General features: G+C 44.8%; 1 protein-coding gene across 3 annotated transcripts in view; it reads right to left on the bottom strand.

The window, feature by feature from the left end:
• The window catches only part of SORCS2 (sortilin related VPS10 domain containing receptor 2), a 2,879,055-nt gene that overhangs the window by 2,217,926 nt on the left and 633,143 nt on the right, over nt 1-27,986 (bottom strand). For all 3 annotated transcript variants that reach the window (XM_069632008.1, XM_069632006.1, XM_069632007.1), the window contains exon 2: nt 578-645. In XM_069632008.1, the coding sequence (XP_069488109.1) occupies nt 578-645 (68 nt within the window). The remainder of the gene's footprint in view (nt 1-577; nt 646-27,986) is intronic.

Here is a 27,986-nt window from a genome sequence, read left to right as displayed (position 1 = left end):
TAAACACAATGGCCCTCATTATGGGTCTGGCAGTAGTGCTAAAAAAGCAGGATTTGGAAACAGCACTGGTTCTGCCCCTCTGCCGGAATTAGATAAATAATTACATGTCCTGCTTGGGAGTGGAGGTAAAACAGGCGGCAATTGTGGAAGTAATGATGGTGATCATGGTTGGGTTATGCAACTCTAAAAACTGTGAGTAACCCTACCTCTGAATCAGGCGGTATATACCTGTATTTACCACCCGCAGTAAGGCAAGCAACTTGAGTGATATTACTGGCAATAACACCGTCCAACTCATAATGAAGCCCTGTGATTCCAATGGATCACATGTTTGTAGAAAGTCCATACCAAACGCAAACCTCGTGAGAATGTCATTTTCAAGGCACGTTTGACTTATCCTCAAATGTTTCCCAATGACAATCATAATCTAAAAAGAAGCAGATTCCACAGCCTGGTCCATGTGATAGAGGCTGCAATGGGGACAGAACAAAGCCTCAGCTGACCGCCCCACAATTCTCAAGCATTTTGTGTTTATATTCACAATGGCAATGTAAAGAGATATGTTGAGAGAGCTTACCGCCACAGAGAACTTTCCAGCACTTTCCCCATGTCAGAGTGGTAATACTTCGTAAGGATCAGGATCACCTAAAAGAAAATAAATGATACCACGGAATTACATCATTGCGGTTTCCCCTGAAAGGCTGTCATTTCTATCTCTGCTCTCTGTATTACACGGCAATGGTATTGTACAGGGTTGACTAATGCAGTGCGCCTCCATACTCAACTTCTTTTAACCAATCAGATCAACAAACTGGCTTGTGTTTTAGCAATCACATGAAAGGAATTGCACACATGTGTATATGATACAAAAATGTGTTACTGTGTAGTCTGCATAGACATAGCGCTTTTCAGAATAATAAACCCTGTTGTGGGTGTTGACTGAGAAATAAAGCGACTGGGTTGTGTACTGAAATCTGTGGGGTGAATGGAACCTTCATGATATGTTCACATGATAGAAATATGACCTTGGGACTAAGGACATCTGTGGTCCTACCAGAGGTAAGATGGTGAAACCGCTCACAAGCCGGTGTCCTCACCTGATACCGCTGCTGACAATATTAGTTTGCATCCGCCCCCTGCACCAATGGCTCTCAGCATGGAATTGGTATTACGAATCCAGCAGTGTAGGCAGTTTGTCCAAATATTAGACCAGATGGGAGCTGGTCTAAAACGGGGAGGATATCGCAGGGACACCGGTAGGCTTTACTGGTACCTGCAGTATAGGAGGCATCCAAGGGGGCCTTTTTCTCCTCTGTGGAGAGGCCAGAAAAGCTCCAGCTGAAGAATTTTATTTCGGAGGTCTGTATGGACGGGAACACAGGTCGCTTGGCCCCTGCCGGGCTCTTGTTTCGGAGGTCTGTATGGACAGGAACACAGGCCGCTTGGCCCCTGCTGGGCTCTTGTTTCGGAGGTCTGTATGGACAGGAACACAGGCCGCTTGGCCCCTGTCGGGCCTTTGTTTTGGAGGTCTGTATGGACAGGAACAGAGGCCGCTTGGCCCCTGCCGGGCTCTTGTTTCGGAGGTCTGTATGGACAGGAACACAGGCCGCTTGGCCCCTGCCGGGCTCTTGATTCGGAGGTCTGTATGGACAGGAACACAGGCCACTTGGCCCCTGCCCGGCTCCTGTTTCGGAGGTCTGTATGGACAGGAACACAGGCCGCTTGACCCCTACCCGGGTCCTGTTTCGGAGGTCTGTATGAACAGGAACACAGGCCGCTTAGCCCCAGCCCGGCTCTTGTTTCGGAGGTCTGCATGAACAGGAACACAGGCCGCTTGGCCGCTGCCGGGCTCTTGTGTGAGGTGAGATTGCATTATTTAATCCCACTTCAGCGTTTTTATCAAGAAATAATTATGATCTGCTTTGTCAACGTTAATTCCTATGAAATAGGGCCTGCGATGTATTAGCGAAGTTGATGACGTTGAAGCCTAGCTGTAGCACATGACCATTGATTGTGCCAACCTGGGCATATCACTATCTCCTGCTCCCTCAAATTGTACATACGTATAATGTAAATAAATCGAACATAACTGTGCAGTGTGCCAGGGTGATCCACACCGCAGGGGTATTTTGCATTACTAAAGCTGTCCATCGATGCTACCTGTGGGATGTTTTTACCCATGCATCCAAGCCCTACCATAAAACTGTGCAGTACTGGCATGGAAAACATCAATATGGCTAGAACTCCCCAGAGAGTGCACAGGGAAAACATGAAGAATAGGCTGCCACCCATTTTTGCCTATGTTGTGAGCTGTGGGATGTTCTTACCCATGCATCCGAGCCCTACCTCAAAAACTGTACAGTACTGACATGGAAAACATCATGATGGCCAGAGCTTCCCAGAAAATGCACAGGGAAATGCATGAAGAATAGGCTGCCACTCATTTTTGCCGATGTTATGGCCACAGAAGGGCACTGCCTAAAACCACCATTGGACTACCCACACAGTAGTCTGAAACCATTGGGAATGGCAATGCTGATTGCCAAAAGAAACCTAGAATTGTGGGGAATTCATTTTCTTAAATCCCAAAAATGGGTGCATTACCAGTACTCACCACTATCAGAAAGCCGGCGTTTTAAAACAGCACCAGATTTTTTTTTTTTGTGTAAAACTGAATAAATGAACCCAAGGCAGGCCAAAGAAAGACTTACTGAGAGGTGGATACAATCTAAAGTTGTATTCTGAAGTGACTTGAAGGTTTATAACAAGACTGGCTGAGCTGTGGATTTCAGCAGTTTAAGTAAATTTGGACTGAAAGACACTAAAAATCTAAATGTTTAAATTAACTGAGTGACCTACTTTTGAGTGGCACATAGTTGTCACTGTTGAAATGCCATAGTTTTGAACTTAGAATCAGCATTCTAGCTGCATATGTAAACATTGTCTTGACTTAAACTGGGTAACAAAAAGTGACATTTTATCTGAAACCTGGCTTAAGGAACTGAATTCTGCCCACCAGCTACCCCCGACAGGTGATGAGACTTGCACAACAGCTGTGTTCCCAGGCCTAGCTGCCTTTTTGCTGCTCCCACCAAAAGGGATATGACACTTCTCTGATTGAATTACCTGGGCTCTGCAGGAAATTGAACAAAGCCCTGTCCTGACTCAGGCAAATGTTTTATTATGGGGGCCGTAAAAATGGCTTCCTCTTGAACAATGGGCCTTCCAGGGCCCGGGCAGATGGTTTATTGCAGGGGTAATAAAAATGGCTTCCTCTTGGCAGAAACTGGGAGGGGGAGAAACTGGAGACAGAGGCTGAGCTTGAAGAAAGTGGAAAGACTGGTTTCTGTACCATGTGACCTGAAAAGACACAACCCTGTAGCCAGAATATGGTCTTAGAAAAAGATGAATAACTCATAGTACGGACTCGTGAAAATTATTTAAATGATACCATAATTCTTGTGATTTTTCTGCCCACATTTTAAGAGGTTTTTAGAACCGGTGGCATGATCTGGGGGCAAACTAGCAGTTAAGAGGGTATTACTTAAAATGTATGCATGTTAAAGATCTGACACTTCATCAAGTAATGTCCATACTCCTTGCGCACATGTGTATAAATTTGGGGTAATGTCTGATATTACGAAACCAGTTAAAAAGTGCAAATGTTGCCATTTCTGAATGCAAGCTCCCAGGAAGAGCAGATTTGGACAGGGTATACCTCCTGTGATATGTGATGGGTGCATGTAATTTTAAACAAATGTGTACCTGTGCAAATATGTCTTTTAGGTCAAAATATAGATTGTGTGTAATTTGACAGGGGTGGGTTCTCTGTATCATAAACAGACCTCATCATGATGACACTTCATTTCATTCCCCCAATCAAGGGGAAGAGGATGAAGTGGCCAATGACAAGTGGAGAGGGGTAGAGCCTAGTGATGCTGCACACACACCCATTTTCAAAACACATAAAAGCAGACAGTCAGGACAGATAGGGAGATTCAATTCCATTTGCTGCAACGCGCTCTTCCGGACCATACAACATTCAGAGATCCAGACTTCAAATATATCAATCTCCAGAGAAAGCTGTGCAGAAAGATCCAGAAGCAGTGCTGTACCCAGAGAGAGAGCAGAGCTGACCCAGACCACTGTTAGCAGAACCAGAGAGCTGACCCAGATCATTGTGAAGTGCTGAGACCAGACCAGAGTCCAGTCTAAAACCTGACCAGATCCGTGGCGAGGCCCATTCTAATTCAAGAATATAGTGTGAGTACCTAGCAGAACTGTGCAGAAACAATCTCCTAGTTAAAATAATATAATTCAATCTATTTTAATCTGAGTAGAACTGCCTCCTAACTGTCAACTGTCATTTGCAAAGCTGTCACTTGTCACTTTGAACTTTAAAATTTCAAATCCGAAAAACAACCTTCACAAAATCGTTCATAACTCCGTAACCGTTTGTCTTACAGACTTGCAGTAACTTTCCTCTGAAAGCTTAGAATCTTGGCCTTTCAACGAACCTAGAACCGCATGCCTATTCCATACACTTTTGCCGCAATCGCGAAAAACGCACTAGCGAATTTACGGCGATTTGCAAATTTCTTCACGTGTGAAAACAGCAGTTTCCTTGCTAAAAATGTGTTTGCCTCTTAAGAACCATCCCTGAATCATTGCTAGAGTGAGCCTGGACTAATATTAACTAGATACCACTCACCCTGAACCTCTAGAGGGAATTAAAAGCATTTTAGCATATTTTTCACTTTATTGCCAGCACATATAAAAGCATTTTGGGCCTGTGTTTCCAACTTCTGTAGTGTAAGCTTGCTGGGGTGAACTGAATTACAGCTGATTGCATTTCTGAGAACTGTGTTCTTTCCTTCCATTTCCTTGCATTGCATAAAGGGGGGGAGGGGATTGCCAGAGAAAAGTGATTACATTGTTTTGTTGAAGTCATATTGAGTATTTCTATACTGCATTTCATTCATTCAAACTTGCATTTCCTTGAACCCTATAAAGCATTCTCTACCACGTTATTCTTCTGTACCTATTTACCAGTGTTGCTATCTTATCCATCCTATAACCACTCATCATTGATTATAAAGAAGTGTGCTAGTGCCGGACTATCCATTATTGATTACTGCTCAGATTAAGTGTGATATCCAATTATTAATTATTATAAAGTGTGATATATATATCTATTGTTTAAATTATCAAATAAACCTTTAAACTTGCAAAACAGAACTACTTCTTGGCTCAGTGGGGTCAGGGGGATTCCAAGAGAGGGGTGTTATATAGGGGTAGTCATCCAGAACGCATGAACTGGACATAAAGATATATTAATAAGGGTTTCCATTCAGTATCCCAGACTAGGCATTGATTTAGCTGTAGTGTTGAATTGAATCCTCTTAAAGAGCACAGGAGGGCACTGCCTAAAACCACCATTGGGCTACACACCAGTAGCCTGAAACCATTGGGAATGGCAATGCTGATTGCCAAAAAGCAACTCAGAACTGTGGGGAATTCATTTTCTTAATCCCAAAAATGGTTGCATTACCAGTACTCACCACTATTTTTTTTTATTTTACTTGAATTTAATCGAAAAGCTATTTCTCCTTCTACAGATGCGCATCAGCGTGTTCAAGTTAAAACCACCAGACTTTTGTGTAAAACTGAACAAATGAAACAAAACCAGACCAAGGTAAGACTTGCTAAGAGGTGGATACAATGTAAAAACTATATTCTGAAAGGACTTGAAGGAAGTAATTATTTAATGTATAGGTAAAAATTGTCAGTTTGATTTGAATGTAGAAAACTGGGAACAAAAAGTGACATTTAGCTGAAACCTGGCTTAATGAAACTGAATTCTGCCTGACAACTACCCCCGACAGGAGTTGAAACTGGATCAACAGCCACTCTTCCCAGGCCTAGCTGCATCCTGCTGCCCCTTGCCAAAAGGAGTTGACACCTCTCTGATTAGATTAGGGATGGAGCACCTGGGAACTGGAAGGGACCGAACAATGCAACTTCCTTGACTCAGGCAAATGTTATATTGGGGGCGTCGTAAAATAGCTTCCTCTTGGGAGAAACTGCGGGGCAGCTGTGCCTCTGTGAACAAGCTGGCTTGGGGGAAGTGGATAAACCAGTTATTCCACCATGTGATGTGGGAAGCCACACCCCTTTTTGACCAGGGCATAATTTTAAAAAAGATGGATAATTCATAGTACGGACTTGTCAGAATTATAGAAGTAATACCATTATTCTTGTGATTTTCCGGTGCACATTTTAAAAGGCGTTAGGACCCTGTGGTGTATTCTGGGGGGTTGCTAGCGGAAAATAGGGTCTCACTCCAAATGTATGCATGTTAAAAATCTGACAATTTATCATCTGTAACCCATATCCCTGGGGCACATTTGTGTAAAATCTGGAAAGGTTTAGAGGTCGTTATCTGGATGAAAAGGGGAGAATTCTGTCATCAGTGGACACGACATTGTACAAAGACAGGGTTCGGATGGTTTGGTGCTACAGAAAATATGTTAACTGGACCTATAATATTAGAAAAATGGTACATAGATAAATATGTATTTTGGTCAGAAATAGATTTGTGTGCAATCTGACAAAGGGAGGTTCCTCTGACCATAAAACCTACAGCATCACTCTGACTCACATTTCCTTCCCCCAATCAAGGGAGAGAGGAGGAATTGGCCAATGATAAGTGAGAGGGGCAGGTTTAGTTGTGACCAACGCACACACCCACTTTCCAAAACACATATAAAGAGACTGCTGGGACAGGTAGAGACATTCAATTCCATTTGCTGCGGAGCTTAGTTAAAATAGTTAAAATAATCTAATCCAAACTATTTTAACCTAAGTAGAACTGCCTCCTAGAAATCGTGTCATCTGTCATTTTTAAAGCTGCACAACTGTCACCTGTCAATTCTGCAGCTGCAAGCTGTGACCTGTCATTTTGAGTTTACTTTAAATCCGAAAAACTACCTTTATTCAATCGTCCGTATCTCTGGAACCGTGTGGGCTAGGAACAAAATTTAGAATCGAAGCTTTCCAACGAACCTAGAACCGACTTCCTACTCCCCATACTTTTCCCGTAATCGCGAGACACGCACTCGCAAAATTTAACACGATTTGCGATTTGGCCCGATTTCTTCATCTGTAGAAATCAGCAGCTTTTTGCTTCTCTTTGCTAAAATTTGTTTGCAATCTGCTAATCATTCATAGAGTATTGTTAAAGTGAGCCTGAACTAATATAAAGTAGCCATCACCTACCCTGAACCTCTAGAGGGAATTAAATTTTTATTTATTTATTTTGCATTTGTTAAGCGCACTTGCAGCCCATGAGGCATCGAGGCGCTGTTACAGAGGAAACACAGATTAAGATTAGATTTTTTCTTTGTCTTAGTTACGTATTTATAACGCGCTTAAACACTCGGAGGTTTCTAAGCGCGGACCCGGGGATCGAACCTGTTGTTGCTTTGTGTCGTCTTGCTTCCAAGACGCGCACGCTGCCGCTGTGCTATCCTCCCGGGTCAAAAGCAATTTTAGCACCTTTTCACTTCCTTGCAAACCACATTAAAGTATTTCGCCTGTGTTTAAAACTCATCCCTGTTTTCCCTAAGCTTGCTGGGAGAACTGGAACTGTGTATTGCATTATAAAGTGTGATTTGTTGGGATTCTTGAAGACTGTGTGCTCTCCTTCCATTTCTGGTATTGCATAGGGGGGGAGTGAATTGTCAAAAGAAAAAGTGATCATATTACCTTTTGCTAAAATCATAACAAGTTATTTCTGTACTGCATTTTATTCCACCTTGCGTTTCCTTGAACCATATAAAGCATTCTTTCCCACCTTGTTCTTCTGTTCCTATTCATAGTTACTTCTTGCTGATTACTGCTCATATTCACAAGTGTAATATCCATGATCAATTTATTTATAGAAGTGTGATATATATATTGTTTAAATTTTCAAATAAACCTTTTAATTTGCAAAACAAACCTACATCTTGGCTCAGTGGGGTCAGGGGGATTCTAAGAGGGGGGTGTTATACAAGGGTTGTCATCCAGAGTACTGAACTGGATATAAAAATACACCAATAAGGGTTTTCCTCAGCATCCCAGACTAGGCATTGACTTAGCTGTAGTGTTGATTGAATATCGCTTACAAAAGTGAGGGCTCGGAACCAGGATATTCTGGGTTAGATTTACCACTTGTGCAGATTAATACAGTGTGCCAACTGACCAGATACACATATCCGGTTAGATCACCACGCTGTTTTACACTGTGAAAGCATCCCTCAAAGGAACGCTCTAAGGAAACGGTCTGTTTTGCAAAATAAAATACAAACTTCTGTAAGTCAGGAAGGAACTCAAATTCCAGAATGACGACCTTGGTAGATATGAAAATAGCCAGGGAGCACTTCTTACATAAGCTATTTGTGAGAGGTGAGTGGACTCATCAGGACCAAACGGTCTGGTTGCAGGCAATCGCGCAACAGGTCACTGAAACAGGGTCAGATACATAGGGAGATCAGGGTCCCCTACATGTGGCCCTGAGTGAACTATATATGGCCCCTAAAGCCAAAGATGAACATAATAAGATTGCCAGGATAGCGGCATATTTGTATCTATATATGGGAGCCATGCAGGACAAATGTGCTGAAGGCCAAGATCTGGCAAATAGGCAACAGATGGCGTTAGAGAAGGCCCGATCTGATCTGCACTATTCTGAGCAGAGGCTGCTCAGGAGCCAGGAGTCAGAAAAGGACAGCAGGCAGTACGTCACTAAAATAAAGGAGGATATGGATGTGCTGCAACAGGAAAAGGCATACCAGGATACCAGATTTCTGGCCTTGCAGAAGGAGTACTAAGAAGGTTTGGACTCCCTACTGCAGAGCCAGAAAAAGCTGGAGCAACAGTTAGACTTCAATAGGGCATGTGCTGAGCAGGTAGTCACCCTGCAAAGCCACCTAGATAGGGAGAAGGCAGAGAGCAATAAACTGATTTTGAAAGACCTGGACACCCAGGCAGAGTTTGATGAAGAACGCCAGAAAGCTGGTGCCTTTCAAAGGCAGAGGGACGACCTGGCATCACAAATGCAGGCTCTTGGTCAGGAAAGGGATACCTTAGGCCAGGAAGTCTGCCACTTAAAAAGAAAAATTGAAGAAAATCACTTGGCCCTCCAGGGGCTGGGTGACCTCCAAAAAGAGCATCAGGACTTGCTAGATCACACCAGGAGGGTGGAGGAGGCTCTGGCAAGAAAGGAGCAGGCCAGTAGGGATGGGTCTGAGGAGGTAACCCTCCCGCAGCAGAGACTGGCCCAGTACTCCAGGACCAATCAGGAGGCACAGAGAGAAAATGAGGCTCTCTGTCAGCACAATGATAGGCTCCAGCAACAGGTAGTGATGCAGGAGAGACTGATAGAGTCTAGTAAGGCTTAGCTGAGGAACTGAAAGCGCAGGCTCTTGCATTGCAACAGGGAACAGGGGCGGATAGAGATGAGGTTCGCTGGGAAAGAGAAACTCCTGAGCATAACCTCAGGAGCCCTAGTGCCAGAGGCCTTCACCTCTACCAGTCCCTGAACTCTGCCACCCCCATGTTCCCTGGTGCACATGAGCACACGGTCACAGGGATGGCAGATCACTATCCAGCTAAAAGTATGGGGCTCATAGGCCAGTACCACCCAGGAATGGATGGGCGGGCATCCGGGTATGGGCACCCAAGCACAGTGCAATTTAGTGGGGAACCCCAGGAGAGTAGGCCCATTAAGGGCATCCTGAAAACCTCTGCCCAGTTAGGTCAGTGGGGGGTACCCATCAAATCCTGGCAGCAAGGAGGGGTCTGAAGACTCCTCTGAGCATTACAGGACACAGGAGACCAGGTCCCCACATTCTGCCAGCCATTCCCAGGCTCGCAGAATCCGGGAAAACCTGGAAGATCAGACGGGCACCTCTGGGAGCAGCGCTTCTGAGTCGGAGGATGAATGGACCAGGGTTACTCGAACCAAAAAGGCCAATAAGGCAAAAAGGGCCTTGCTTAAGGGCCCATTGAAACAAATAAAGGCAATAAGGAGTGTCATCACGCCTTATCATAAGAACGCCAAGTATTCTGTTTGGGAACACTTGGAGCTCTATGAGCAAATGATGGAGACTTTCCATTTGAACGACAGCCAAAGCTGTATTCAATATGTAAAGTGGACCTTCTCACCAGAATACTCCAGTTTCTTTGCGGGGCTGGAGGATCAAAACCATTCAAGGTGGTCCACATACAGGGCGGCCATATTGAAACATTTTTCTGTGCACAGAAATCCTCAAGAGGCTCGCAAGGCAGCCTACAATTTGCAATGTGGGGAGGATCAGGCCCCACAAGAGTTTGTGCAAGAATTAAAGCGTGCTTTTGCGCAGACCACCAGAAGGGTGCGCACGGATAGCAGAGAACTCATCAATACGTTTTTCCATGCCTTACCCAAATACATAATGACCCAGCTCGTGAGAGATTTTCATGAGAAAAGATCTTTAGACTGGGTAATTGAACAGGCTACCCGGAGCTATGAGGTGCAGAAGCCCATCGAAAATAAAAATAACGCGCTGAAAAACCCCAAAACCAACAGCACCCCTGCTGCTGCCAAGGTGGCAGAGGTAAAGGTTGCCCCGTTTTAGATTTGGAGATGGGGGGGCCTAAAAACCTGCCTGCACCAAATAATTCACAGCCCAGAAGGCCCTCGGGCCAGTCACAGACAGGGAGTCGAGGAGGTAGTCCCACAAATGGGGTCGCCAGCTCCCCTGACTATGTAAGTCCCCGCTACAAGGGAAACCGACCAATCCTGGGTTATGTGTGGACTCCTCCAGCCCAAGGAGGGGGATCCAGCCAAGCACCTAACCCAGGGAACTTCCCTCCCAACTTCCCACAGGAGGGCAGAAATTCTCCAAATCCTGGGCAGAACTTTTTCCCCAGGTATCCACCCAATTTCCAGCCCCAAAATCATCCATCCTTCTTTCCCCAATTCCCTGATCCCAGACAACCTAATCCGGGAGAGGGGAGGCCAAGGCTGGAGGGGTACCAAAATCTTCCCAACCAGGGGTACTACCAGAGAAGGGATAGCTACCCTTCCCGGGATCAGCCCAGGGGAGAAAATAGAGCCCCGTATCAGCCTGAGCGGGTTTCACAACTTGAGCGCCAGGTCCAAAATATGGCACGGGATCTGGGTCACATACTGAGGGCGCAACAGAACCCTCAGATGAGAATGCCACCGCAGAATGCCCCAAACTCTGGACCTGGTGCTCCAGAACAATGACGGGGGCAGCACCCCGATAACCCACCGGTTACCCAGGGAGGAGGCACAAGGGGAAGGGGGGTGTAAAGCCTTGGAGGAAGCTTCCTTCCCAACTTGTAAACAGCCCCTGGAAAACCAGGAACCGGAAACAAAATCTCCTGCCCCTGAAAGCCTGCCTCCCAAGGAGCAGAAGGGGGGGGTAAGAGAAACAAAGGACCCAAACAGACCCACTTTGTGGAGGAGGTACATGTCTTCCAATTTGAGGGAGAGGGATCCTCAGAAGATCCTGGGAAAAGGATCTTCTCCTTCAGAGATGGGGGAACTGCTCCCAAGGAAAAATGGGTCCCAAGGGATTTCAATCCAGACTGGGGAGATGTGGAGACTGAGCTACCGCCGCCCATCATCTCATCCCAGAACCGACAATACCAAAATCCCAAGGGTCAAACCCATCCTGATGACTGCCTCCAAAAAGGGCGGGGCGTCCCAGAACCGGAACCAGGGGAACCCACAATGGCTCTGATCTCCAGTTGCCAACTTTTTCTTTCAGATTCCCAAGGCTCTCCACATAATTCTGCCCAAATCTCTTCACTAGCAATGTCCTAAACCAGAAAGTTAGCCCACCAGTTGTCCAAAAATGTGCATTATCTGTGCCCCCTTGAGGAGAAGGAGGGAAGATACTATGCCCCGGTACAAGTACAGGGGCAGGGTACAATTTTGGCACTGGTGGACACTGGATCCCAAGCTACCCTTCTGTCCAAAAGGGCCTTTGAGGAACTAAATGCAGGAAGGGGGGAGAATTACCGTATTCCTCTCACCTCTCTTCCTGGACAACTGCAGAACTTTGACGGGAAGGAAATTCCTGTCGAGGGGACTGCAGATTTGGACATCAAAATTGGGCGACACAAGGTGAAACACCCGGTCATAGTAGTGACTCCAGAGGGCACCCCTTGTTTAATAGGGAATGACCTCCTGAGAAGGTTGTCACCCCTAATAGATTGCGTAAACAAGGTCCTCTGGACCCAGACTAGCCGACCAATAAAATTAAAACAGAGTGTCAACCATGTTAGTTTAAACGGCACATGCCACATGGTTGAACAAAAATCTGACCAAGTAGAATTTCACTTCCAGAATAGCCAAATTCCAGACGTGACAGTAATAGCAGTAGGACAACAGACTGGTGGTGGGGGGTCCTCTCTATTTCTGAAAATCAACCTTCCTTCAGGTTTAAGGTGGTATACCACACTGGAAGGAAACACCCTGACATTCTTTACTAATCCACAATCAGAAACTCCCACTCCTATAGTCCAGAAAGATGTGAAATCAGCTCAGTGCCTGGCTGATATTCAGCAAATTGGAGCGCAGTTGTTCATCCCTGTTCAGTTAAATGATGGGAAGGACTCTGTTCTCACTCGAGTGTGTGTGAACAACGGTAAGAGCTTCATCAGCGAAGCCATGTTCCGCCAACTCCCAAAAGATCCAGCCATTCCCACATTCAAACTGATAGACAAATGGGAAATGGACCTGGAAGCACCCAATTCTAAACATCTCCTGCCAAGCAGGTGTATGCTCAAAATCTCCATTGGCAACAAGAGCATAGTCCATAATTGTTGGGTCGTGCGAGACGTCACTGCCGCCTTTTACTTAGGCAGTGACATTCTCAATCGCTTTGCCATTAGTTTGGACCTAATAAACTTCAAAGCTTGGTCCCGATTAGCGGATAATCCCATGGGCTTTGATGATCAAGAAAAAGCATTTAGGTCAGCTCAATTGCTACCTTATGCAGTTGAAATTCAGATTAAAGAGGAAGTCACCATCCCAGAAAGGACCCGACAATTCTCCCTTGAAGTGAAAGTTAAAAGAGGACAAAAATTGAAAAACCCTGATGCTTACATACATCTAAATGCTCCTCTCCAACAGCAAGGGTTAGGGATAAACCCAACACCGTTAGTCAACATAGAACATGACACCATTCCAATAGAGGTGGATAACAGCGACTTACAGAGTATTACTCTAGCCGCAGGCACCATCATTGGAATGGCGGTTGATGACCGACATTTCTCCATTGATTTAGGAAATGAACTGTTAGGACCGATCCCCAAGGACAGTTTTGACAGTGACAGTGAGGACAATACAACACCAGACAGGATTTTCACCCGGCATGGGGGGAAGTTCCTGGTGTACACTTCTTGCCTTTATGGTAAGGAAGATGTGACGTGTGACTTCAGAGGGGATGAGGTGATTTTCCAGGTCCATGAGGGCTGCCTTGCCCACCTGAAGCCTCCGTTCCAAATCAGCACTCTGACCACCCAGCTGGAGGAGGCCGCTGAGATAGCAAAACCAGAAGTCTTTCCAGGCTTCAGGCAGATGGTGGAAGAGAGAGTCAACCTAGCTGATGCCTGTGTGACTCTGGAACAGAAGCAAAAGTTGAAACAAGTTTTCTTGGATTTTCAAGATCTCTTTGCGGTAGACTCATATGACTGTGGTTGCACCGACATCCACACCACAACAATTCCCACGGACCTTGGAATGACTCCATGAAGCAATATCGTTTGCCTCTCGCATCCATGAAATCCCTTACTGAAATAATTAAGAACCTTGAGTCCCGGGGAATAATCCGTCCAGTCCACAGCACTTTCAATAATCCGGTGTTGGGAATATTGAAGCCAAACGGCCAGTGGAGACTCTGTGCCGACCTTAGGAAACTCAACAAATGGGTCCATACTTCCCGATGGCCTCTGCCCTACATTGACCAAGGTCTGGCCCAGAATCAGGGGTCACAGGTATTCACTGCAATAGACGTGACCAATGGATACTGGACCGTGCCTGTCAGTAGGGAGGACCAATACAAACTGGCTTTTACCTTTGGGGGCCAGCAGTACACATGGACCCGGACTCCCTTCGGATACCTCAACTCCGGCAATGAATTCAACATTTTCCTACATAAGGCCATGCCCGACCTGGGTGCGAGGGGTAACCTGGTTTATGTAGATGATGTCCTCATCAAAAGTTCATCTGTGGAGGAACACATAGCGGAGATCTGTTATGTTCTGACACAGTTGAGGGCCGCCGGAGCAAAACTTTCCTTCCAGAAAGCACAGTGGTGTAGAACCCGTGTTAATTTCTTGGGGTATGAGATTACTCCTCAGGGGCTCTGTCCCCAAGAAAAGAAAGTGGAAGCACTTCAGAAGCTGAAAAAACCCACAACTCTGCAGGAACTAAGGAGCCTCCTTGGACTGACTAATTACAGAAGAAAGTTCATTGACGGCTACGCAGAGATCACTAGACCCCTGATTCATCTCTTGAAGGGGGGGTCAAGTGGGAATGGCGTCCGGAACAATCCGAGGCAGTAAGACAACTCAAAAGAAGCCTCTCACAAGCGCCTTGCCTAGCTTACCCTGTCAGAAACAAGGAGTTCTTCCTGGAGACAGGGTTCTCTAATACGTGCTTGACGGCAGTATTATACCAAAAGCATGACAAGGTCAATAAAGTAATCTCCTATGCGAGCAAAACTTTATCCTCTGTGGAGGAAAAATTCAACGATTGTGAGAAGGCACCCCTGGCAACGGTGTGGGCATTGAAGTATTACCGCCCGTTTATCCAGGGGAAACACATCATAGTGGAGACTCCACACCAGCCTCTGCAATACCTCCAAAGTGACAGAATCCGGGCCAGAAATGTGAGTAATTCCCGAATTACTTCCTGGATTCTGTCAATGCAAGGCTTTCCTGTAGAGGTCAGATATGGCCAAAACAAGAAGAGTCCCCTCGCGCAAGGTCTGGCTGACTTGCATGATTGTGCCAGAGAAAACTGTCTCGAGGAAGAAAGTCTAAAAACCAAGGACAACATGGAGGCATACCTTAATTCCCCACACAAAGTCTTTGAAGAAGACAAGTGTGAGGGAATGCCCACTGTCTATGTGGATGGATGCTCGTACCATGTTGACAACAACGGGGAGAAAGAACTGGTGGCCGGAGTAGGGAATGCATGGGTGAATGAGTCCCCAGAACCCTCCGCTGGATACAAAATTGGTCCCCGAAGTAGTCAGTGGGCAGAATTAATGGCTGTGCATCAGGCCATCCTCACTGCTGCCCAACATCAACTCCACGAACTGGTCATAATCACAGATTCGGATTATGTACGGAACGGGTTCATGGAGCACCTGGTAAATTGGAAAACCAGAGGCATGTTATGTGCTAATAACAAACCCCTGAAACATGGGAAGCTAATCCAAAATATTGATGATCTGGACACATCGAATGGGATGACCATCTACTGGAAAAAGATCAAGGGTCATTCCAAAGTAGAGGGACCAGACAAAACTGGAAATGACTTAGCTGATCAGCTGGCCAAAACCTGGGCCATCCAAGGGGATCTAATAGAAATAGAGTCCCTGTTGGGGGAAATCCAGGTCACTGCTATCACTAGGTCCCAGACAAATGCTCACAATGATCTTTCAACTGCACAATGGAGTAAGGAGACCCCTGATGCTGCTTTAATTACAGCTCAGAAGGGGGATCCAATTATTGGTAAATTTTACCAACACCTTGAGGACCCTGAGTACTTTCCCCTGACGGATACCGATTACGTTGGGAAAGAGGACCTAAGAGTGTTGATGAAATGTCCAAAAATGTTCCGAATCCAAGACGGTTTGCTGGTAAGGAAATCCAAAGCTGGCCACGATCAGTGGGTGGTTCCTACCTCATTCCGAAGCCTGATGTTAAGTCACGCCCATGATTCGGCCACCGCCGGTCATAGGGGGTTTCACACAACACTGGAAATCTTAAGAGAGGTTGCATACTGGCCACACATGGGGCAGGACCTCGACCAATACTTGAAGGGGTGTCTTGTGTGTGCACAATTTCAGCCATCATCCCTCACACACTGTGCGCCTCTCCAAAAGAGGGGGATGACACTGCCATGGTCAGATTTGCAAATCGACTTTGTAGGCCCTGTAATTCGCTCGTCTAGAGGAAACAAGTACATGTTGACCGTTACATGCTTGTTTACCAAGTGGGTGTTATGTCTCCCAGCCCCAAACTGCAAGGCAGAAACAGCAGCTGCCCTGATGATTAACCACATCTTTTCCCGTTTTGGTCTACCTCAAAGAATTGAGTCAGACAGAGGTAGCCACTTCACCAGTGAAGTAATGACAAAGATGTGGGAGATACTGGGGGTTAAAAGGAAGCTACACATTGCTTACAGGCCAGCTTCTTCTGGAGCAGTGGAGAGATACAACCGAACCATTGTGAGCATATTAAAAAAGTGTGTGGCAGATTCTGGGCCAAGTTGGGATATCCGATTATCTCTGGTCCTAATGGACATCAGATCTACCCCTTCATCTGCAACTAAAATGTCACCATTTGAGTTGATGACGGGACGCAAGATGGTGCTTCCCCACCATTTGCTCTACAGGACTCAAGAGCAGACACTGATAAATGCCTCCACAACTCATGAGTATGTGGAGAATTTAAGGAAACACCTTCAGCATGCTTTTGCCTATGCTCAGCGGAATCTAGAAAGATCAGCTGAGAGTATGAAAACCCACTATGATTTGAAAACTACCCAAAAGGAATATAAGGTGGGTGATCGGGTCTATCTATACAATTTCAAAAGGAACCAGGCCAAACAGCGAAAATTCTTGCCTACATGGAAGGGACCGTTTGAAATTATAGACAAGATCTCCCCTGTTGCCTATAAGATCTGCATCCCCAAAGGCAGTCTGGCGGAAGGGGAAGACAAGTGGGTACATATAAATCAGCTAAAGTGTTGCCATCCCAGGCACACTGCAAAAACTGGAGGAATCCACTGGAATCCCAGAGGGGGCCGCTCCAGAGTAATTCAGTTCCAACCCTAAAATATTCCACATATAGCATATAAAATTCTGTGATCCTTGTATATATATATGTTCTTGTCTCCTAATTTAAAAAAGAAAATGTATATGTTCATATCTTCTGATTCATAAAATGTATATGTTCGCCACACCATTAATAGTGGTGAAGAAATGTCTACAAATAGGTATTGCCGCTTTGCTTTATCATCCTAGGAGAGATGAAACCATGAAGACCGACCAAGGAGGACGACCGGGGACCGGGAGCAGAGACCCAAGGGGCCCGGGGTACCGCCCAATCCTCCCATCAGGACCAGCAAGGAGAAATGATGATCGACTGGAGGGAGGAAAAGATGCTGAACTGTGCCATCCATGGAATTGGAAGAAGAGGAGGCGAACATCCCAGATCTTGCGAGTTCCATCAGCGAAAGGACAGAATGGCCATCGCAAGAGGGGGGCTTGTGGGATGTTTTTACCCATGCATCCAAGCCCTACCATAAAACTGTGCAGTACTGGCATGGAAAACATCATGATGGCCAGAACTCCCCAGAGAGTGCACAGGGAAAACATGAAGAATAGGCTGCCACCCATTTTTGCCTATGTTGTGAGCACAGGAGGGCACTGCCTAAAACCACCAATGGGCTACACACACAGTAGCCTGAAACCATTGGGAATGGCAATGCTGATTGCCAAAAATCAACTTTCATCTGAAAGCTTAGAATCTAGGCTTTCCAACGAACCTAGAACCGACTTCCTACTTCCTATACTTTTCCCGTAATCGCGAGACACGCACTCGCGAAATTTACCACGATTTGCGATTTGGCCCGATTTCTTCATCTGTAGAAATCAGCAGATTTTGCTTCTCTTTGCTAAAATTCGTTTTCAATCTGCTAATCATTCATAGAGTATTGTTAAAGTGAGCCTGAACTAATATAAAGTAGCCATTACCTACCCTGAACCTCTAGAGGGAATTAAAAGCAATTTTAGCACCTTTTCACTTCCTTGCAAACCCATTAAAGTAATTTGCCTGTGTTTAAAACTCATCCCTGTTTTCCCTAAGCTTGCTGGGAGAACTGGAACTGTGTATTGCATTATAAAGTGTGATTTGTTGGGATTCTTGAAGACTGTGTGCTCTCCTTCCATTTCTGGTATTGCATAGGGGGGGGAGTGAATTGTCAAAGGAAAAAGTGATCATATTACCTTTTGCTAAAATCATAACAAGTTATTTCTGTACTGCATTTTATTCTACCTTGCGTTTCCTTGAACCATATAAAACATTCTTTCCCACCTTGTTCTTCTGTTCCTAATCATAGTCACCTCTTGCTGATTACTGCTCATATTCACAAGTGTAATATCCATTATCAATTTATTTATAGAAGTGTGATATATATATTGTTTAAATTTTCAAATAAACCTTTTAATTTGCAAAACAAACCTACTTCTTGGCTCAGTGGGGTCAGGGGGATTCTAAGAGTGGGGTGTTATACAAGGGTTGTCATCCAGAGTACTGAACTGGATATAAAAATACATCAATAAGGGTTTTCCTCAGCATCCCAGACTAGGCATTGACTTAGCTGTAGTGTTGATTGAATATCGCTTACATACCTTTTAATTTGCTTGTGTGAGTTATCCAGTTTTGCCTGGTAGCGGTTTCCTTACAATCATAAGCTGGTTCTCCTGAAATGCTTCATGTTCATCGCTTCAACTTGGAATTCAGATTTTAATAAGGGAAGAAATATCTTTTTTAAGGGGGAGTCGTGAAGACAAAGGTGGCCGAAAGTATTAGCTCAAGGGAACTATAGTGCAAAATTCAAAGATGTCTATAACAAAGGTATTAGAACTCTGGCCAACTCGTGTTGCTTGCTTCCCAAAGGTAATAGAAGAGTGGGCGCGATAAAGCATGCAAGCAGATTGTTTCTGATTTTTAGTTCTATTAAAGAATTGACTATACTAGTGCATTTTAATTTTACTGGATCCTTTAAGTATGAAAACAAGTGTAATATGTTTGTTATATAGTTGAACACAACTAGACGTTAAGAAAACAGGTCTTTTCTTTTTAAATGATCTGCTAATGGCAAGAGCTCTAGCCTGACTAATGGCAGCTGCTGCTTGTTTTAGGGATGGCTGGAAGGACCTTGTGAATGGCAATAGCATGTGCTTCTGGGGACTCTCTAGTGCAGGGTTGTCCAACTCCATGGCTTGAGGGCCAGATCTATGTAAGGTTTTCAGGATATCCCTCATTAATATTCATGAAAAACATTTGCATAAAATGATCATAAATATGTGCAACATTTTCCTCATGAATATTAATGAGGGATAACCTGAAAACGCGCCAGGATCAGTGACGTCATTTCACCAAAATGCCAAGGGTAGCGGAAGTGACATCACACACGTCTTGACCTCTGATGACATCACAGAAAGTGATGTCATTTGACCCCACCCCGAAGTGACATCACAGAAAGCGATGGAAAACAACCCTTCACCCAGTGGTATCACCTAGCATTGTTCCTAAGTACACTATGAACAATATGGTTACGATATCACTGTAACACGATATACACTTCATACAAGAATGGATCACCATATGTATTGTTAATATCAGTGTGTACCAAATTATTACCAAATTACTGTGAATGCAAGCAGGCATTCAAGGCCAAATGATAATGATGTGCTACTATATAGCGGTTAAGCTTACGCGCTTTATATAGAACAAATATACATACAATATCACCCAACCTGCTTTGGTACTCACTTATCAACCTCAAAAGGATGAAAGGCTGAGTTGGCCTTGCTGGGATTTGAACTTGCAACTTGCAGATCACACACATTGCAGCAGTGAGCACTCAACCAGCTGAGCAATAAACCAGCTAAAGTAAAAAGAGCAATTACATGTCTGAATGTTCCCAAAGTCAGAAAGCAAATTACACTCTGCAGTGGATACCACTAAACTGGTAACTGAGATTGAACTGCAGGCCAGTTCATCTGCAGGTCTAGTGCAAACGTAGCCATGTCAAGCCTCCGTGTATCTACTTTTCAGGCTTCACAGGTTGTCAAAATACATACCATTGGGAGGGTTCATAACTGTGAATTAAAGAATTTAGAGAAGCGCAGGGAACGCAGTGCACACACAAGAGATTCCGTACTCTGGCACTCGTTACCTCATACACGCAAACAAACATCCTGAGCAGCATGCCAGGGAGATAGGAAAGATAGACACATTACAACAAAGCAGAAATCAAGGGCCGCTTTATGTGCTATGGTCAAACATTTCTACACTGTACACAAGCTTTTAGGCACAAGGATTATGTTAAGCGACAGAGGACACTGAGATGGAATGTCTTGTGATCATCATGACAGAGACAACAGCAGAAAAACCATGCTATAACTGCAACTTGCTAAAAGCGAAATGGATGCTTATTCTACTCTAAATGCTTTTTGGACGTTGGCATCTGCATTGTGAATTTGAGGTGTTTAAGAACAGACTAAATCAGTGACTCACCCCCTGAAGTGTGTCTAAAGCAAACCTGTAATGAGTCTAGCAATTATTGTATGGAAATCTAGAAAGACAAATTATTTGTTATTCCTAGTCTTTCTTATTTAGGGTCACTGCTCAAAGGGGTACACTTGTGGAACCCTCTGTTATTGTTAAGTGGCCTGAACGGAAAAGCCAGCCACTCCAGAAACAAAGAGCCACATGGTGCTGGCCACAGCCCAGGAGCTTCATTTATTGTAAAACAAATATATATATAAAAAAAATGTAGGATAGCAAGGGAGAGCCCACAGGTCGCAGTTGCTACCCCTGGCTACCCCTAAATGATGTCACTATACCGGCCCTCAAGGCCTGGAGTTTTTCCATGTCTTGGCACAGGGGCGATGGAGGTTTAGCTGCTGGCCTGACATCCCTGACACGACAAGGAGAGAAAGGTGGCAGCCTGGTGGAGGAGGTTCTATGTATTTTTAACATGCACTTGTCGCTGCCATTTTTTTTACTGCCGCTTTGTTACTGTTTTTTGCTGTAAAATGAGGGTGAGAGACCCGTTGCACCCGCCCATGCCCCTCCCACATCCGACCACAACCAACCCCATACAGCCTCCACCCAATATTTCAAATATGGCAAAAAGAAATTAGTAAAAATATATATATATATATATATATATATATAAAACAGCTGTAAAAATACTGTGATGAAATATATGTGGTTAAAAAAACGGTTACTTGCGAAAGCATTGCCATTAAGCAGTTTGCTGCCACTTTACCACCACTGGCACGCTGATATTCAGATGAGCAAGGGTGTGGCAGAAGGACTGCTACCGCCAGTTATGCAAATCATGGACTGGGGTACAGAATGCAACAAGACATTCTCTCCATTCTTGCCGAGGGAATGTTTGGCCATTGCATTACATGATTCATTCCGGTTGCAGATCTCAATAATTACTGAACATCAAAAGGAGGAAACACCGCGCGACCCCACAGCTCGCAGTGCATAACATTGTCACAGCTAATCTCATATTTGTTTTGTATTGACATGAAGGGCCTCGGATCAGCAGCCGGGGTTTGGCTTCGCGGGACCTGAGGTTTTAGTTGGCCCAAGGGTTTGGGTGGTATAGTCAGGTGTGCTGTGTTCAAAGCTGAAACCAAATGATGACGCAGGCTCAAAAGGGTCAGAGCACGTGAATGGAGGTGTTAGAGTTTAAATTCCCACAAATGGATCAAAATATCTTTTTGGACATTTTTGAAATATTCTCATTGAAAAACCAATGTGTTTAGAGCATTGATTGTTTGCTTGTCTTGTTTCCCATTTATATAGTGTTTGAAGTGAGCAGGAACGTTCGGGAGTGGTGTTCCGCTACTTTTTACTGTTAACAGCTCCGCTACCTTTTGCAACCATTTTCACCATTCCAGAACTGTTCTTATGAAGCTGAAGCACACTTCTCCGGGTTACGACCGGATATCAGTCACAGCTCAACAGAAATCTATTTCAACTCAATTGGCTGTCAACCAACATGGTTGCAACCCGTGAAAAATGTGTTGCACGTTGCTCCTTTACTTCCTACTCTATCCCCCGCCGGGGGTCACAGTTCCACTACTTTTTGGTGCACTTCTATCGCAGCAAACAGCAAAAACAAACTGAGAACTTCAAGGGGCTAGAAATGTATATGCCAAACAGCTTAAATATAAATAACTACAAAACGGTTGAAACAACTTGTACAGAAGCTGAAAACAGCTGGCTCTTACAGCATGTAGCTGGTGAGACAGCCCATGCTGCTTCTCAGTGACTAACACAGCCAGATCTGTAAGGGCATGGCACCACTGCAGGTGCAGGTCGAGGCCTGGAGTCTACGGCACTGGTAGAACATGTATTATGAGCTAAGGAGTCGTAAAAGCCATCCAATAAAATCAGAGAGAAACATTGCATTTTCAATATGTTTATGCACTCAGTTTATAGTTTTCCCAGTTTCCTATAATTGCATGAGTACACAAACATGGTACAAATGAAATATTAGCGTGTGTTCAAGTTTGATTTAAAACCACTTGTTGAAAGATGCAGTGTGTTTTGTTTCGAACATAATAGTTTATCCTATCAACAGGAAATTGCAGATCTGCACAGAATCGTGAAGGATTTTTTTTTTTTAAAACGAGATATATTTATTACAAAGGACGCATTGGACGCCAGAGTTGCAGGAAGCACTTGGCCCCCTAATAAGCTAAAGTATGCGAAGTCAACACCTTTACACTGAAATGAAACTATATCACAATGCAGTCTGAGGCTTGTGTTACAGCAGCCAACTTAAGCCCCCCCCCTTTCCATTTTCAATGTAACAATCCAACCCGGAATTGACTTCAGTGCATCTCGAGACATGTTGAACATTGACCTTTGACCCCACCCAGTAATATTTGATTAACAGTTGCCTTTCTGTAAAGTAGAGGAAAATGAGGTCAATACAATAATTGCCTACAGCAGCAGCTGTTCCTGGGACACAGTCCATGCAACTCGATGCACATTTGCATATAAATAGATGAACAGTGAAGTGGAAAGTTTCTGGTTTCACATTTGGTCAGACAGCAAAAACAAAACGTGTTACACATCTATGAAAATGATTCTTATCTGCGGTCAAATCCTGCGAAATGGTTTTATTTAAATGCCATTCCTTTCTACTAAATGTAACTCCAGAGTATGCATTCCATGCCGTCGAGTATCTATGGCAACATCGACACACAGCTGGGACAGCCTCTGTTTCATCTTGGTTGGCTGCAGGATATGATGTTAATCTCCAAATGTTTGGCTCACGCTTTTATTCAACCACAGTCATCTGTTTTCTCTCTTTACTGCCTGTTTCTCATTGTTTAAAGCTCATAAATCAACATGCGTCATTTAAGCCACCTTCCACTGCTCAGTGCCCCTCAAGGGATCTGACTATGCAGGCCATGCCCACCTTCTGAGGAGACGCGGGTCAGGCGCAGGAGTACCCCACAGCTCACAGGCCAATGGGGCTACCAGCATGTCCTCAACTATTCAGGACGAATCTGGAATCTGGATAGTTTCCCACTTGAGAGTTGGAAAATTTGTTACTGCTCATCCTCCATCTATCGGAGATTCAGCCAACCACTGATTCAGCCGCACCGTCGCCATTCCCGCCCTCCTGAAATACTTCTCAAGGCCTATAGCGACAGATGAGGCCTTATCACAAAAAAGGGGCTTTCAAAAAATATTGGGGCGCATCCATGTTGGACGGTGTTTGCACCATGTCTGGCTAATGGGGCAAGCAAACGTTTCTTCAAACGTAGCCTGTGTGGTTTACAAGACCGTTCTGCACCGGGGCAAGAATGCGAACCATCTGACGTTGCATTATTTTTGCTCTACTCGAATTAGGAATGTTATGTTATGTTATGTTATATTGATTTATACCGTGCACCGCTATCACCCAGGGGCAATTTCCAGGCTCTGGAATGGAACAAACAATGTGTTCACATCTTTTCAAATCTCAAAGATTGGGCAAACGATTAGTTGCCCGATTTCATATCACTAAAGCTGCATAAAGACTTATCCATATATTAAAGTTTTTTGCATAAATCAGCTTTCCTTTCCAAAACTATCAAACAGGAAAATAATATGGATGGGCAATTGATGGGTAGGGCTTTCCCGCACAAGCCCTCCTTTTGCCCTGATGTAAACGTCTTCGTGTGACATGAAATGGAACACACTGTGGTTGCTTGAGTTCTCATTATGGACTGGGCAAAAAGGTGAACATCCAATGTGTGTCTTTTCATTGCACTCATTGCAATGCATTATTGATTATTTGAAATGCCAATGACTCCTTAGGCAATACACTTGGAAACATGGCCCTTACATTAAATCTATACTTGCAAATGTTGTAGTAACTCACTATGAGGGAATATTGCAAAAGGATGAATGTTCATAACAATTCTTTGAGAGAAAGAAGTACTACTTGTACAGAGTCAACCTAATATATTTGTATGTATTTCTAATTGTAGATGAGGTTCTCTTTTCTGTGAAAAAAGGAGAACACTGGAGGGCCTCATGCAAATGCTGTTGGCAATAATACAGCCGAAGTTGTGTATGAGACTTTTTGGGAATCTGGAGAATGTGAAAAGGTGTCGGACACACATGCCGTGGAGGAAGGAATGCTCTTGCACATGTATGTTTCTAGCAAACAGGAGAACAGAGACAGATTGTCGAGCGTCAAAATTGTGGGTACAAATTGAACAGAATCTTCACTGGATAAATCCAAAAACAACAGTATTTAAATATCAAATAAGTAATGAAAAACAACCACAGTTCAGCAATCTCCCACCCAAAGCGAACACATATTCATCAGTACTGTCACAATGAAAATACAATTTCAAAATATACCAAAACATAAACTGACTTAAAAAACACTATATGATATATATATATATATATATATATATATATATATATATATATATATATATATATATTCCAAACAAAAAACAAAAAAATGTACTGACAAGATGGCACAGACCGCTCTCCAATGTCAAGGGCATAGAATGAAACACCGTGATGATTTCAGGCATGGGTCTTCAACAGAAAAATAAATGAAACTGACCCAAAGGGCACACACACAGTGTTTCTGTTCGGGTTATGCCCCAGGGGTGATAGTTACAAGCCAGAGCAAAGCAAGGGCTTTAAAGTATCCCGTGGACAGGAACCAACCTGTAATGCCCCCCCACCCCTCGGAGGGGCCTATTGCTTTTAGTACCCTGGCATGTTGTACCAGGGTATTAATAGTAATTTTTCAAGAGTTGAGAAACAGCGTGTAAATGGTTTAAACCGTTTCTCAATTTGAGAAATAAAAATACAAAACAAATGTTTGCCATGGATCGGGGAGAAGGGACTACACGTAGTCCCTTCTCCCTTTCTATGGTGGCTATTCGTGCGGGGAGATGCACTGGGAACAGTACTGCTCCCGGCGCCAGCGAGTGACAGAGCAGTGCAGGTAAGTGGGGTTGGGCTATGGAGGGTAGCGAATATGTGGAAAAGAGTGGTGGGGGTAGGGGTTGGGGACACAGGAAGCACCCTTACCTTTTTTCCCAGCGAGGGAAGATGGCAGCCTCCCGCTCTGAGGAGGCTCGGAGCGGGGTGTTTTCCTGCGTGGTAAGGACCATGCTCCAAGCCTCCTCATTGGCTGGGAGAACACCACTCCGGGTACTAATTAAGCAATAGAACCCGAGCGTCGGGAGCCTTACCGAAGGACCCGGGGCATTACCAGATTGGGTAATGCCCCGGACACTCGGGTTCTATTGCAATTAGTACCCCAGCCCGCATAAATTGCGTGACCGGGGCACTAAAAGCTTTTTTTTTTGTCCCGAACAAAAGTGTTCCCAGAGCGTCCGCTCCTGAAAAAGGATCAAAAAGAAGGTAAGTGGGGTTGGGAGGGCGGGAGTGGGAATGGGGGGAAGAGGGGGAAAAAAAAAAAGTACCTGCGTCCCCGGCAGGGGACGAGGGAAGCCCCCAGCCGTGTGGAGGCGCAGAGTGGGAATGGCCCCGCTCCGAGTCTCCACACGGCTGGAGGCTTCCCTCCTCCCCTGTTGGGGACGCAGGACCAAGAAGGTAAGTTGGGGGGGGCGTGTGGGAGGGAGGGAAGGGAATTTAAAAAAAAAAAGACTTACCCGAGTCACTGGCTGGGGGCGAAGGCAGCCTCTCAGCCGTGGGGAGGCTCGGAGCGGGGATGGCCCCGCTTCGAGCCTCCTCATTGGCTGAAGGGTTGCCACACCCCCCGCCGGGGACAAAGGCCGTGGAATCCCGACGGAGGGATTCCCGGCCGGGTAGGGACCTGGCGAGAGCCAATCTGAATGCTTGTTGCATTCAGATTGTCTCTCGCCGGGTTACTAATAGTCATTAATCTCACATTAGTCAGCGGACTGGTCAATGAAGAGTAGAAAGAAAAACAACAGAGGATTGACAAATCTCCTAATGGGGTATGGCTGGCAAAGGGCCAACTTTTCTATATCAGCACAAGGGAACCGATATGCTTAAAAAAGAAATTAAACAACTTAACAGTACCGTGGTGGGACATCAAAAAGAAATTAAACAACTTAACAGTACCGTGGTGGGACAAGGCAGCACCCTCGGAGGCCAATAAAAAACGGTGTTGAACAGAATTTCGTAGCCATTACTCATAGAACATATAGGAAGTTCTCGGATCGGAGGGCCAGAAAGCATCCCAGTCGCACCTGATGTTGAGTGATGGGGCAGACATTATGGCAAGTGGAGCACAGCTTGTGGAATTAAAAACATAGCAACTGTCCATCATTGGCAGGTGAACATTTGCATTGGAATACAAACATGTAATCGAAACATGGAAAAGGTAGGAAAAGACAAAACTAAAGAGGCGCAACAATGAGAAAAATATGGGTCTTGATTGAAGGATATCATTTAAAATAGCAGGACATACCTACATTGGACAGAATAACTGGGGAACAGTGGAAAGAGATCTGAGAACAAACAAAAATAACTCAAAGAAAGTTCTAGACAAAGAGAAAATGAAAGCGTTCACTTTAATTATGCTGTGCACATGTATTCAGTGGCCTTCCTGAAATGTATTTAGGCAAAACGAAGCTGAAATGACATTGCCATGAGCGAAGTTGAAGAGACACGTGTGAACAATGGCTGGTTGTGCCCGCGTGCCTATTAAATACGTTCTGTATAGATGTGCTGCTAGAGATGTGCTGTTAGTGTTATCTTTAACAAAGCAATTCCGCCCAGGTGGCAGACAAAATACATGGCAATTCATTCATGGCAGAGGATCAAAAACAGAAAGCACAGGAGCATTTTGTCGCTAAAGCTAATTCTGGAAAGCCTACCAGACAGCTCCCCAAATTGCCCTAAAACCGAAGGTAGCCCTGCCAACTTCACTTTCCAAATGTGTTCCGAAAATGCAGAAAAATCACCCGTGTAACTGGAGTGTGCGTGCGGCTCAACCGAGACGAGCCCTCAGGAAAATGACAGCTCATTTTACACTCAGAGGGAACGTGTGACAGCCCTTCTCCTCTCCCAGTAATTGCCAACTGCTCAGTGGAGCAGCCCACCTCGTATAATGCAATGCCGCGCGCTGGCCCGCGCGGCCCTCCCTCCGCGCGCAGATAGTTATATCAGAAAGAGCATTCTGATTGCAGTCACTGCATGCTACACATGAACTCAAATATTCAATCAAAAATGCAAATGCAAGAGATAATCTAATTCAGGGCTGAAGCCAATTAAATCAATATGCATTGGTGGCTAAAGTCAGATAGTAATGAACATTTGCATGCAATGAGCCTTCCTACAGGAAGACCCAACCTGGCAGGTGTTATAGGGAAGGATAGATCAGGGTCAACGCTGCGGTCGGTTCAATACCCATT

This window comes from Ambystoma mexicanum, chromosome 6q (genome assembly GCF_040938575.1).
Source record: "Ambystoma mexicanum isolate Mex_15411 chromosome 6q, UKY_AmexF1_1, whole genome shotgun sequence".
NCBI classification, from domain to species: domain Eukaryota; kingdom Metazoa; phylum Chordata; class Amphibia; order Caudata; family Ambystomatidae; genus Ambystoma; species Ambystoma mexicanum.
This window is presented reverse-complemented; position numbering and strand designations above follow the sequence as displayed.